General features: G+C 43.3%; 2 protein-coding genes across 2 annotated transcripts; both read left to right on the forward strand.

Moving 5' to 3' along the window:
- Nucleotides 1-2,486: 2,486 nt before the first annotated feature.
- On the forward strand, nucleotides 2,487-4,892 carry LOC127204775 (protocadherin gamma-B1-like). Its single transcript, XM_051163993.1, has one exon. It carries the CDS (start codon nucleotides 2,487-2,489, stop codon nucleotides 4,890-4,892), a length of 2,406 nt encoding a protein of 801 aa, XP_051019950.1.
- Nucleotides 4,893-7,673: 2,781 nt separating this feature from the next.
- Nucleotides 7,674-13,077, forward strand: LOC127204131 (protocadherin gamma-A4). Its single transcript, XM_051163038.1, has 2 exons — nucleotides 7,674-10,418; nucleotides 12,941-13,077. The coding sequence occupies exons 1-2, from the start codon at nucleotides 7,998-8,000 to the stop codon at nucleotides 13,067-13,069; spliced, it is 2,550 nt and encodes an 849-aa protein (XP_051018995.1). The 5' UTR covers nucleotides 7,674-7,997; the 3' UTR covers nucleotides 13,070-13,077.
- The last annotated feature ends 46 nt before the right edge of the window (nucleotides 13,078-13,123 follow it).

A 13,123-nucleotide genomic window follows, 5' to 3' on the forward strand; every position in this document is an offset into this window, starting at 1 on the left:
TAAAACCCCTGACTGTAAATCAACATATTGCACAGATATTTGCACGTTTGGTTGTTCACAAAAGATTAAGGACCTAGGCATCGTCAGTAGAGACATGCATTAATAAAAGCTGATGTATAAACATATAAACAATGAAATTTTCAGCCATAAAAATGAAATTTTGTCATTTGCAGGAAAATGAATGCAATTATAGATAAATAAGTCACCTTAATATTAAGCAAGTTACGTCTATTTCAAATATACTGTCTCTTCTCATTTATGAACTCTAAGCTTTATATAGATACATAAAATGATATGTGTGATACAAGTAAAAGTGGAACTACTAGGAAAAGGGGGTACGGACAGGAGGGGAGGGGAGAAAAAACAAGGGACATATGCCCAGCGTACAATATGTACTTGTATAAAAATGTCCTTGTGAGACCCAGTTCCATATATAATGAATAGATGTCAACACAAAAATATTTCAAAATACCAGGAAGTATTTCTCATTCTCTCCAAGAGGTCTCAGACCATCCATTATAGCAATCAAACAGGAACCCTAAATGTGCCCTAAAGTTTTCTTTGGCCAGAAGTTGTGGGCCAAATAATCTTTATTCCTGTAGCTACAAAAGAGGATTGTCTAAAAATGAACCAAAATGTATTTCATTGCACCTCAAAGGAACAAATTTCTTCCTTTATGTATTAGAATATATAACATTGAAATGCGTGAGCCAATAAAGCCTGAAGAAAATATCCATAAGCATATAAAACTCAAGATGTATATAAATATGATGGAATATTGTGAAAAGGAATATAAAGACATGAAATAGAGAAAACAATAGAAAGGAAATCTTAGAGGGGATATAATATGTTTCTGCTGGAGGTGATTGAGCTCTTCAAAATAGTAAAATTAAATCATTGGCCTACAGCTGTCAATTCATTTTTGTCACTATTAGAAAATACTTGAGACTTGGTAATTTATCTTTAAAATAAATGTTTGTAAGATGGTTGGAAACTAGGAAGTCCAAGAGCGTGACAGTCTCGTCTGCTTGGGGCATTTCCTTTCAGAGTCATCACATGTTTGGGGGGCACACCACATGACAAAAACAAAGCAAGTATGTCAGGGACTGCTATTTTTTACGACAAAGCCACTTATATAACGACCTAGTGACCATTCATTGATTCACACTAGTGAAGACAAAGCCCTCCTGGTTTGGCCATGTCCCTAAGGTCCTGCATCCAGATACTGTAAAACCATCAAATGGGAGATTGAGGTTTTAACACACAAAATGTAAGAGGTGCACTTAAGCCATAGTCACCCACTTTGGTGGTACATTAGAAATAAAAGGATTTGTTTGAGTTACCCAAGTTCAGGATCAAGTTCTAAAATGGAGTATTTAGATCAAGTGAGATGGGTGAATGGCAAAGCTGCTTGCTGCCAAGTTTGACAACCTGAGTTCCACCCCTGGCACCTACATAGTGGAAAGAGAAAGCCAACTCCAGTATACTGTCCTCCGACCTCCACATGAGTGTGCATGCACATATATACACACCCAAACACACAAGTAAGTAAACGTAATAACATGTAAATAATAAAATAAAATGTGTAAATACTGTTGATGTCTAACCAAGAGTTACTAGCAATCAGTTACTTTATTAATTAATAGCATTAAACTGGCTGACGTTAAGAATTTGGGTTATGGGGTATTGCTTATTTTGAAAGAATTTGTTTTATAAAAATAAATATGGTTTGCACAAGATTCATCATAATAAAAATCCAAATACCACATCAGTACCTTTAATAAGCTGTCATGCTCTGATGTACTTAACTGAAAATAGGATGCTTTGGAAGGGAGATGAATGCATTAAAATATCTCTGGAGATGCCACGCCTCTCTTTTGCAAAGACTACCTTTGAAAAGTTCTACCGAATTGATAAAATACAGAGAAATTAAAATACTAAATAAGACGTTACTTCAATAAACTTGCAGAAAGGTAAAGATCATAGTCCACTGAATAATATGGGTAAAAATCCACTCACTTATTGGTATATGACAGTCAGACCTGCGTTTCTAAGTGCCATACAGTGAAGTCACTGTTGGCACTTTTCTCCAAAACTGGAAAAGGGAGAAGGGGGTACACCTTGTGAAATGGGAAATATGTTATATAATGGTAAACAAGAAAATATCTAAACCAAGGGGTAAGTGTGAATACCTGGTTCCTTCGAGTAAATTAAAAATCAAAAGAAAATCTTTGATTAAACAGCTGCGTGATACGCAATTTTACAAGACAACCTCTAGGCGCCGCTGTTGACCAAGAGAAGTCCAGAGAGGGCTTGCCTGCTTTTTCAGGCACCTATGAGTCCGTCCGGTTCCTGGGCACCTTTCAAGCTCCTGACAAATGCTGCCCTCAGATCACAAACATCCAGGACACTGATTGTCTTCTAAAAATCCCAGAGAAACCTCGAAAAGAAGCTTCCTGGAGAGCAACGCGAGAGGCTTTGGAACGATGGCAAATCAGGTATTCCTTCACTTCCTGGTGCCTTTGTTCTATGGTGCCATCTCCCAGCCCATCCGCTACTCCATTCCGGAGGAGCTACCCAAGGGCTCTCCGGTGGGGAATCTCGCCAAGGATCTGGGGCTCAGTATCGAGGAATTGCCAGCTCGGAAAATGAGAGTTAGTGCAGAGGATTACTTCAGCGTTAGCGCAGACAGTGGGGATTTGTTAGTGAGTGGCAGCATAGACAGAGAGAAGATCTGTGGGAGGAAATCTGAGTGTGCACTGGAATTTGAATCAGTTACTGAAAACCCGATGAATATTTTCCACGTGATTGTTGCCATCCAAGATATTAATGATAATGCACCACATTTCTTTGGGAAAAGCATTGAACTGGAGATCTGTGAGTCAGCCTTACCAGGGGTAAAATTCCCTCTGGACTCTGCACGAGATGCAGACGTGGGAAGCAACTCGCTGAAGACGTACACCATCAGCCCCAATCCACACTTCTCCCTGTCGACGAAGGAAAGTCCCGATGGAAGTAAATATCCAGAACTGCTGCTGGAAAAGTTTCTGGATAGGGAGCATGAGAGCTCCCATCACTTAATACTGACCGCCATCGATGGTGGAGACCCACCCCTAAGCAGCACCACCCAGATCTGGATCAAAGTCACCGATGCCAATGATAATGCTCCAGTGTTCAGCCGGGACATTTACAAAGCTAGCCTCCGTGAAAACATACCCCTGGGGACCTTAGTGCTGCAAGTGACGGCCACGGATCAGGATGAGAGTGTTAACGGAGAGGTCACCTATGCCTTCCTTAATGGGCCTCCAGGTACTAACCTCATCTTCAGTCTCAATCCAAATACTGGCGCTATCACGACTAATGGTACATTGGATTTTGAAGACAAGACTAGATACACGTTAGGTGTGGAAGCCAAGGATGGAGGGGTGCACACAGCTCACTGTAATGTTCAGATTGAAATCCTTGATGAGAATGACAACGCCCCAGAGGTGACATTCATGTCCTTTTCTAATCAAGTACCAGAGGACTCAGTCCTTGGAACAGTAATAGCCCTCATTAAAGTTCGAGACAAGGATTCTGGACAAAATGGTCTGGTGACATGCCAGACCCAGGAAGAACTTCCCTTCAAATTACAACCCACTTCCAAGAATTATTACAAGCTAGTGATTGACAAGGCCCTGAATCGGGAACAGACCTCAGAATACAATGTCACTATCATAGCTACCGACAGTGGCACGCCATCCCTTTCATCCAAGACATGTGTCATTGTGCACATCACAGATGTCAATGACAATGCTCCGGTTTTCCACCAGGCCTCCTACTTGGTCCACGTGGCTGAGAACAACCCACCTGGAACCTCCATCGCTCAAGTCAGCGCCTCCGACCCGGATTTGGGGTCCAATGGTCATGTGTCCTACTCTATCATAGCCAGCGACCTAGAGCCAAGGATACTGTCGTCCTTTGTCTCAGTGAACCAGGACAGTGGAGTGCTGTTCGCCCAGCGCGCCTTCGACCATGAACAGCTGCGCTCCTTCCAGCTAACACTGCAGGCTCGCGACCAGGGCTCTCCTGCGCTCAGCACCAACGTGAGCATGCGCGTGCTGGTAGGTGACCGCAACGACAACGCGCCACGCGTGCTCTACCCCGCGCTCGAGCCCGATGGCTCCGCGCTCTTCGACATGGTGCCACGCGCCGCTGAGCCTGGATACCTGGTCACCAAGGTAGTGGCGGTGGATGCCGACTCAGGACACAATGCCTGGCTGTCATACCACGTGCTGCAGGCCAGCGATCCTGGGCTCTTCAGCCTGGGGCTGCGCACAGGCGAGGTGCGCACAGCGCGTGCCTTGGGAGACAGGGACTCAGCAAGGCAGCGCCTTCTGGTCGCTGTGCGTGATGGTGGACAGCCACCGCTCTCTGCTACAGCCACGCTGCACCTCATCTTCGCTGACAGCCTGCAGGAGGTCCTGCCAGACCTCAGGGATGACCCTCTGCCACCTGACCCCCAGAGTGAGCTGCAGTTTTACCTGGTGGTGGCCTTGGCCCTGATATCAGTGCTCTTCCTCCTGGCGGTGATTCTGGCTATTGCCCTGCGTCTGCGAGGCTCCCCTAGCTCAGCTGCCTGGGGCTGCTTTCAGCCTGCTCTCAGCTCCAACCCTGTGACTGGAGTTCTCCCCAATTACAGCGAGGGGACTTTGCCTTATTCCTATAATCTACGCGTCGACGCACATTCTACGACTGCAGCAGGGTTTAATTTTCTTCATGTGGCACCAGAGGTAGCTCCCCCTCAGGATCTCCTGTGTGATGATCCATCTGTGGTTGTCAGTGGCGATGATGAAGATCTCAAACTTTCGTTCAAATCTTCTCCTCAGGTAAGTTTCTACAGAGCTGCATGAATATATATTCTTTGTTGCATTTGCTTCCTCATTCATGCACAAATTAATCAATTTTGGTAGGTGTTTTTTCATAGTTTGGGGGATATTTGGTGGGGAAAGTGTCATAGATGCATAAAGATTGGCTCTTGGTTGATCAGTCGTCTTGGAAATGACCTGACTACCAGTTTGAGTCTTTACTGTTGGTGTTTCTGTGTGGCTAGCAAATCTTTCCAGAGACTGTTTCCTATAGGTCCTTAGTAATATTAGAGCCCTTTTTTACTTGATTTGTGAGACTGAAAAATAATCTTTAACTCTTTGTAAGCATATGACATTTCTTTCTGCCTAAATTAAAGTTTATGGTCAATTACCTTCCTTGCCTGAACAACTTTGTTTGTTTTGAGACAGGGTCTCTCAGTGTAGCACTGGCTGTCCTGGAACTCAACCTGCAGACCAGGCTACCTTTGAACTTGCAGAGATCTGCCTGCCTCTGCCTCCAAGGGCAGAGATTAAACACATGCACCGCCACCACTCCACCTAACTTTTTTTTGTAACGTGTCTGTTAAAAGGACCTTCCAAAAATTAAGCCCATTAGCACTTATTTGTCTTACTGCAAGTACCAAAGATTACCACATTTCATATTTTATTAGTAACTTTGGGTCAATATTCTCACTCATTTGTCTTTTTAATGTGTGTTTGTGGGGGATGAGACACACATGTGCCACAGTGAACATGTAGAAGTTAAAGTACAGTATGGGAGTCAGTTCTCTACTTTCACCTCAGGATCAAACTCATCAGATTTTCAAGCTTGCCAGCAAAACCTTTTGCCACCTGAGTCATCTGGTCAACCCTTCCATAGGTCTTCTGGCAATTCTTTAAGGATTTGTTTTATGTTCCATTTGTTTTATGACCATTATAGTTAGGACTGTGATGATCTTTCTTTTTGTGAAACATGTTATATCTTTCTTGCTATTTTAATGTAGATTTTTGTGAGTCAAAACTACAAGCATTTTGAGATTTTTATACATATTGTAAGTTACTTCCAAGACATATCATTTTAATCCCCCACTACTGAGCACTTAATAAATGTTTCAAAGACTACGAAAAACACATTTAACCTACTCTTTCAAAGACTAAAGACTTTTTAATTTTGCATAATTAGCAGGCTTTTATGAGGCTTTAAGTATATTCATTTCCACCTGGTAATTGTTAAGTAAGGAATAGTTTAAAGAATAGATGACTGCACACCTGTAATCCCAGCACTCAAGGAGGCAGAGACAGGTAGATCTCTGTGAGTTCAAGGCCAGCCTGGTCTAAAAAGCAAGTTCAGGATAGCAAATACTACACAGAGAAACTCTGTCTTTAAAAAAAAAGGGGGGGATGGATGACTTCTTGACTTATCTCAAAATTTCTCAGGTTACTCAAGAAAGCCCTGACAATTGTGATGTATACACAATTATTAAAATAGTTCCTTTTACTTGCTATTTCTGAAGTCAAAGGTAAAGCAATTTAAAACGGTGATTTAAAAAAAAAAGAATTGGTGGTAGTAAAATGAGACCACTGGATGTGTCTTATATGAGAGAAGTCACTAAAATATATAAATATACATGTAAATATGTTTATGTATGTGTACATATATTTTTTCAGGCTGGCATGGAACTCAAAGAGATCCACCTGCCTCTGCCTCCCAAGTACTGAGATTAAAGGTGTGTGTCCTGAAATTCTTCGTGGCCTTTAAACTTAACTTTTCTGCCTTGATTGTATCATTTAATATGTGTTTGTCCATTATTTGAGTTTGGTTTGCATTGGTGATTGAGTCATTAAACAGGGACACACCACAAGAACACCACCCACTGTATCAACTGATGAGGACTCATTGGGAACTTGAAGAGATTAGGAAGCCTGTAGGAATCTAACTTAGGTCCTTTGAATATATGTTATGGCTGAGTAGCATGGTGTTCTTGTGGGAACCCTAACACTGGCAGCAGGGACTGCCTCTGGCTCTTTTGCCTACTTATAGGATCCTTTCCCTCCTACTGTGCTTCCTTGTCCAGTCTCGATGCAGTAGCATGTGCTTGGTCTTATTATAGCTTGTTATAGCGTGTTTGGTTGATGTCCCTGAGAGGCCTGCTGTTTTCTGAGAGTAGACAGAGGAATGTGGATCTGGGGGAGACAGGAAGTGAGGGGAAGACTAAAAGAGGGGAGGGAAGGAAAACTGGAGACAGGATGTAATAACTGAGATCAAAAAATTGAAAAATATTTTAGTCTCTGAGAGTTACTGTTATAAAGATGGAGGGCACAATGAATATAACTGTAGTGATATAGCCACTAGAATGTTCTGTGTACAAAATTATCTATTTTACCTCACACCTAGAATCTTTCCCCTAGACACATTTGCACAAGGGCGATATTATCTCTTGAGCAGCTGGCATGTTTCTTGCAATGGAATTGAAAACGATATCCCAGATTCCAAAGGGGGAATTCCCCATGTGAGGAAATTCGCCTCTGCATATGTTGTAACTAGAGCCGGACCCCAGGCTACATAGGCTACTGTCTCTTTACCCTTCCCTTTTCTCCACTCTTCACATATACCTCAGTTCCTGGGAATGATGGGTGTGGTCCTCATACAATACAAAAAATACTGTAAATGATGAAGGGAAGTGAACAGTGCAACAATTAAAAAGAGAAAACAATTCTTTTCCCCAAACCACTATATTATTTCCTGGCAAATTAACTTAGTTTGATGTATAGGGATCTTTGGATAACCTCTAGATTTTTGTTGCAAATTAAACAACAGGATTTTGCCTTTTATTCTCCTTTGGAAAAGTAGGGTTAGGAAAGGGAAAAGAGCAGTGGTGTTTTTAACCAAGAATTGGTTGCAATAACAGTTTGGTACTCTGGGTGTCGCTGTTCACCACTCAGGGGTGAAAATCAGGTATTTAGTAAGAACAGGATTTCCCGGCGCACAAAGGACTGGTTCTGGTCTTAAGAAAAGCATCATTTTTGGACTCCCAAGAGCGCCAGCGTCCAAGGGCGCAAATACATCATCTTGAAACCTAAAGGTTGTGGACTCGTCAGGCCTACGCAGACTCAAAGCCCAAGCTCAGGACCCTCTGTGGCGAAACTGCAATGGCGGCTTCTTTCAGATCAAACCGCAGGGGACTAATCTGGATCTACATTTTCCTTGGATCTTTCTGCGGCCTCCGCGCGGAACAGATCCGGTACTCTGTGCCGGAGGAGCTGGAAAGGGGCTCTGTGGTGGGCAACCTCGCCGCGGACCTAGGGCTGGAGCCCGGGAAGCTGGCAGAACAAGGAGTCCGCATCGTCTCTAGAGGTAAGACCCAGCTCTTCGCCCTGAACCCGCGAAGTGGCACCTTGGTGACAGCAGGGAGGATCGACAGGGAAGGGCTCTGTGACAGATCCCCAAAGTGCACTGCAAATCTGGAGATTCTCCTAGAGGATAGAGTGAGGATTCTTGCAGTAGAAGTGGAAATTATTGATGTTAATGATAATGCCCCCAGCTTTGGAGCACAGCAGAGGGAAATAAAAGTCGCTGAAAGTGAAATTCCTGGGACAAGATTTCCTCTTCCTGAAGCTTTTGATCCGGATATAGGGGTGAATGCCTTGCAGGGTTACCAGCTCAGCTCCAATGGTCATTTCTCCCTGGACGTGCAAAGTGGGCCAGATGGGATTAAGTACCCAGAGCTGGTGCTGGAGAATGCCTTAGACCGCGAGGAGGAAGCCGTTCATCATCTGGTTCTCACCGCCTTCGATGGAGGCGACCCGGTTCGCTCTGGTACTGCCAAAATTCAAGTAACACTCATGGACACCAACGACAATGCTCCTGTATTCACTCAGCCAGAATACCACGTTAGTGTGAAGGAGAATTTGCCTGTGGGCACGCGGCTACTTACCATAAAAGCCACTGACCCGGACGAAGGAGCCAATGGAGAAGTGACATATTCTTTCCGGAACGTAAGAGACAAGATATCCCAACTCTTTCGGTTGAATCCTCTGAGTGGGGACATAACAGTGTCGGGGGAGCTGGATTATGAGGACTCTGGATTCTATAATGTTGATGTAGAAGCCCATGATGGTCCCGGTCTGAGAGCCAGAAGTAAGGTCCTGGTGACGGTCCTGGATGTAAATGACAATGCTCCGGAAGTCACTGTTACCTCTCTCACCAGCTCTATCCGAGAAGCTTCTTCCCCGGGCACGGTGATTGCGCTTTTCAACGTGCATGACAGTGACTCTGGGGAGAATGGCCTTGTCACCTGTTCTATCCCAGACAATCTTCCATTCAGGCTGGAAAAGACCTATGGAAATTATCACCGGCTGTTGATACACAGGACTCTGGACAGGGAAGAAGTCTCTGAATATAACATTACAGTAACTGCCACTGACCGGGGAACTCCACCACTCTCTACAGAGACTTATATCTCATTGCAGGTGGTGGACATCAATGACAACCCACCCACCTTCACCCATGCCTCCTATTCTGCCTATATTCCAGAAAACAACCCAAGAGGAGCTTCCATCTTATCCATAACAGCCCAGGACCCAGACAGTGGTGAGAATGCCCAGGTAACCTACTCCCTGTCAGAGAACACTATCCAGGGGGCACCTTTGTCCTCCTGCATCTCCATCAACTCCAACACCGGTGTTCTCTATGCACTGCGTTCCTTCGACTATGAGCAGTTTCAAGACTTGAAGCTACTGGTGACGGCCAGGGACAGTGGGAACCCTCCACTCAGCAGCAACGTGTCACTGAGCTTGTTTGTGCTGGACCAGAACGACAATACGCCTGAGATCCTGTACCCCACCCTCCCCACTGATGGTTCTACTGGTGTGGAGCTGACACCTCGCTCCGCAGAGCCTGGATACCTGGTGACCAAGGTGGTGGCAGTGGACAAAGACTCGGGACAGAATGCGTGGCTGTCCTACCGCCTGCTCAAGGCCAGTGAGCCAGGTCTCTTCTCAGTAGGACTGCACACAGGGGAGGTGCGCACTGTACGGGCCCTGCTGGACAAAGATGCCCTCAAGCAGAGCCTGGTGGTGACTGTGCAGGATCATGGCCAGCCCCCTCTCTCTGCCACCGTCACACTCACCATCGCCGTGTCAGACAACATTCCCGACATCCTGGCGGATCTGGGCAGCATTAACACTCACACTGACCAGGAAGACTCAGACATCACACTGTACCTGGTGGTGGCTGTGGCTGTGGTCTCTTGTGTCTTCTTAACCTTTGTCATTGTGCTGCTGGTATACAGGCTCCGTCGCTGGCACTCAAGTCGCCTGCTTCAGGCTGCAGGTGGTGGGTTGCCATCCATGCCTACATCACACTTTGTGGGTGTGGATGGTGTGCAGGCCTTCCTGCAGACCTATTCTCATGAAGTCTCCCTCACAGCAGACTCTGGGAAGAGTCACCTGATCTTCCCGCAGCCCAACTATGCAGACACACTCATCAGCCAGGAGAGCTGTGGGAAAAGTGACCCTCTCCTGGTATCTCAGGACTTGCTAGAAATAAAAGGAGACTCCAGCCTTCTTCAGGTGAGTGAGTCACTCCTATAGTGGATCTTACCTTGCTAAAACACAGGCATGGAGTTTTGTAAAATGCCTTCAGTTGTATGTGTGTTGTATCAAAACTATGCACCTCGTTATTAATAGCCCCTTGCTTTAAAATGAATAATGATTAATGATAGACGCTACCCCAAAAGCTATTTGTTGATTAATAATCTTATTTTCTTTTTGTAATGGTTTGAGTTGAACCCAGGCTTTGGGCATATTGGGCAAGCCCTCTGCCACTGAGTTACACCTCAAACCATGATTATCTATTATTTATCCTTCATAGTCTTCATTCAATGATGATTATGGTAAGAATTCCTTAATTTTATATCTCTAAGCCATCTGCTATTTAAATGCCATTTTCCTGTGTACATTGATAAAAGGCTAGAATTGACAAGTGAATAGAAGGCAATTGTTCAATGCTCTATTTACATCACCTTTCTCGTGATACTAATGGGGAGTCTAAGATGAACATGTTAAAACATTTAACTACACTCTCTGTCTCTCTATCTCTCTGTCTCTGTCTCTGTGTGTGTGTGTGTGTGTGTGTGTGTGTGTGTGTCCTTCTACTATGTGAATCCAAGAGATCAAAGTCAGACTGATGGGTATGGCCAATAGTGCTTTTAACCTAACCTAATTTTTTTTTTTAGTTTCTCCTTTATATTAGACTATACTTTGCTTGGAGTTTATTTCTTTTTCCTTGAAAAGGATTTTCCAGTATAATTATACAATGACAAATTATATGTAACAAAAATATTTAACATTAACTTCTCCATGAACGTGTATATTTGAAATATTTTTATGCAAGGTCTGACTCTCTAGCTTAGGCTGGCCTTTGATTCACTGTGTAGCCTACCCAAGATGGCCTGCAATTCACAACTCTCCTTAAGTGATAGAATTAGAGGTGTGTGCCACTATGCCCAGATCAGATATTTTGTTGTTGCTGATACAAAGTGTCCCATAGTATCTGATTCCTTTTATACAACTTGGTTATTACACACACAAAAAAAAAACCCTCTCATTGTATTTTATTCATATAAATAAATTATAAGAGTAATTTTTATAATTTCTAAATTCCATGTTATGGCATCACCATTGAGTCCAAACAAAACAGAATTCACTTCCTGGTTTTCTGGTTTTCATTGCATTGGGTAAGCCTCTCACAATGTCTGCGCGCCTTGGACTCTGGGCTGATATTACCCTTAGTACTTAGCTGGCCTTGTTCCCACCCATCAGAATCTCTACCAACTATTCTTGAAAGGCTTACCACTGTGTGACCTGGGACAAGACAAAGTATCCCCTAACGTGGCATAAGTTATTTTCTGTGTCAGAGATAGGCAACATTTTTATTTCCTAAGCTTTCCTATAGTTCTATGAGTTAATCCAAAATTAGTGAGAGTCTATACTCAAATTCCTGAGGTTTCTGTAAAGGTGAGCTGTAACAAGATGATGGGATGTCACTTGGTATGAAAAAAGAGGTGATTCTACGTGGCTTTGTGTTAGTGTGAAGCTGTGTGCAATACACAGACTAGGTAGGGATGAGACACATGATAGGAAGCAAGAGGCAACAAATGAAAACAAAATGAAAGGGCAGAGTCTATCTGAGGACACATTACTCCAAATACTGTTGTGATAAAATGTAGCTCAGAGTGTTCAGTTGGCCTAAATTTGGGTAAAGCACACTCAGATGTTGCCTTTAAGAATACATTCTTCCAAGACTTGACACCCTATGATCATATACAGGGGGAGGAGGTCCGCCTCAGTCACAGTCATAGGGGAGGAGAATAGGGTGAAAGTGGGAGGGAGGGAGGAATGGGAGGATAGAAGGGATGGGATAACAATTGAGATGTAACATGAATGAATTAATAAATAAATAAAATTTTAAAAAAGAATACATTCTTCCAGAGTGGTATATGATGATGATTTGGAGAACAATAAATAATAACTTAATATCAAAAGACAAAATAGAAAATGTTTTATATAAATAACTACTGGGCTTCCTTAAGTATGATTTATGATTAGATAAGTTACTGTTTATCCATATGATGGACTACTACATGAGAAATAATACTACATGAGAAATAAATTCAGAGCTTTATGTACTAGTATGAAATGAATTATTTTACTGAAAGTCCAGAGAAGGAGTGTACATGCAGGTGTATTACTGAGTGAAAGAAGTGAGATGGAAAATGTTATGATGTAATGCTTTTATTTACTAGAGGGGAGGGGGAAACGTTTATTTAAAGTTTGGCTGCACTATCCGAAACATACTAAACAAACACAAAAACAAAAACCCTAGAACTCATTCCATTGAAGGGAAATGTACTAAATGATTCAGAGATGATAATAAGAACCTATGCCATATGTAGCATCCTAATTTGGAACAATTTAATATATTACCTATTTTAAAACAAATAAATACATCACAAATTTTTAAGAAAAGGGCTTTCCAAACGTTTGCTAGACTTCGGTGCAATTTCTAAGAAGACCTCTGGGCGTCGCTATAGGTCCAAAGAAGAGAGAAACCATTTCCCAGCCGCATTTGGGCGATTAGGAGAGTAACTTCCTGTGCTAACCAACCGTGGAGGAGAAGACAGTACACCTCTAGATACAACAAACAGCAGCAAGAAAAGTGACCCTAGCCGGCCACTAAGAGAGGACTTACCCACACCGACAAAGGAGCATAGCGG

The sequence above is a fragment of the Acomys russatus genome, chromosome 20 (assembly GCF_903995435.1).
Source record: "Acomys russatus chromosome 20, mAcoRus1.1, whole genome shotgun sequence".
Lineage (NCBI taxonomy): Eukaryota > Metazoa > Chordata > Mammalia > Rodentia > Muridae > Acomys > Acomys russatus.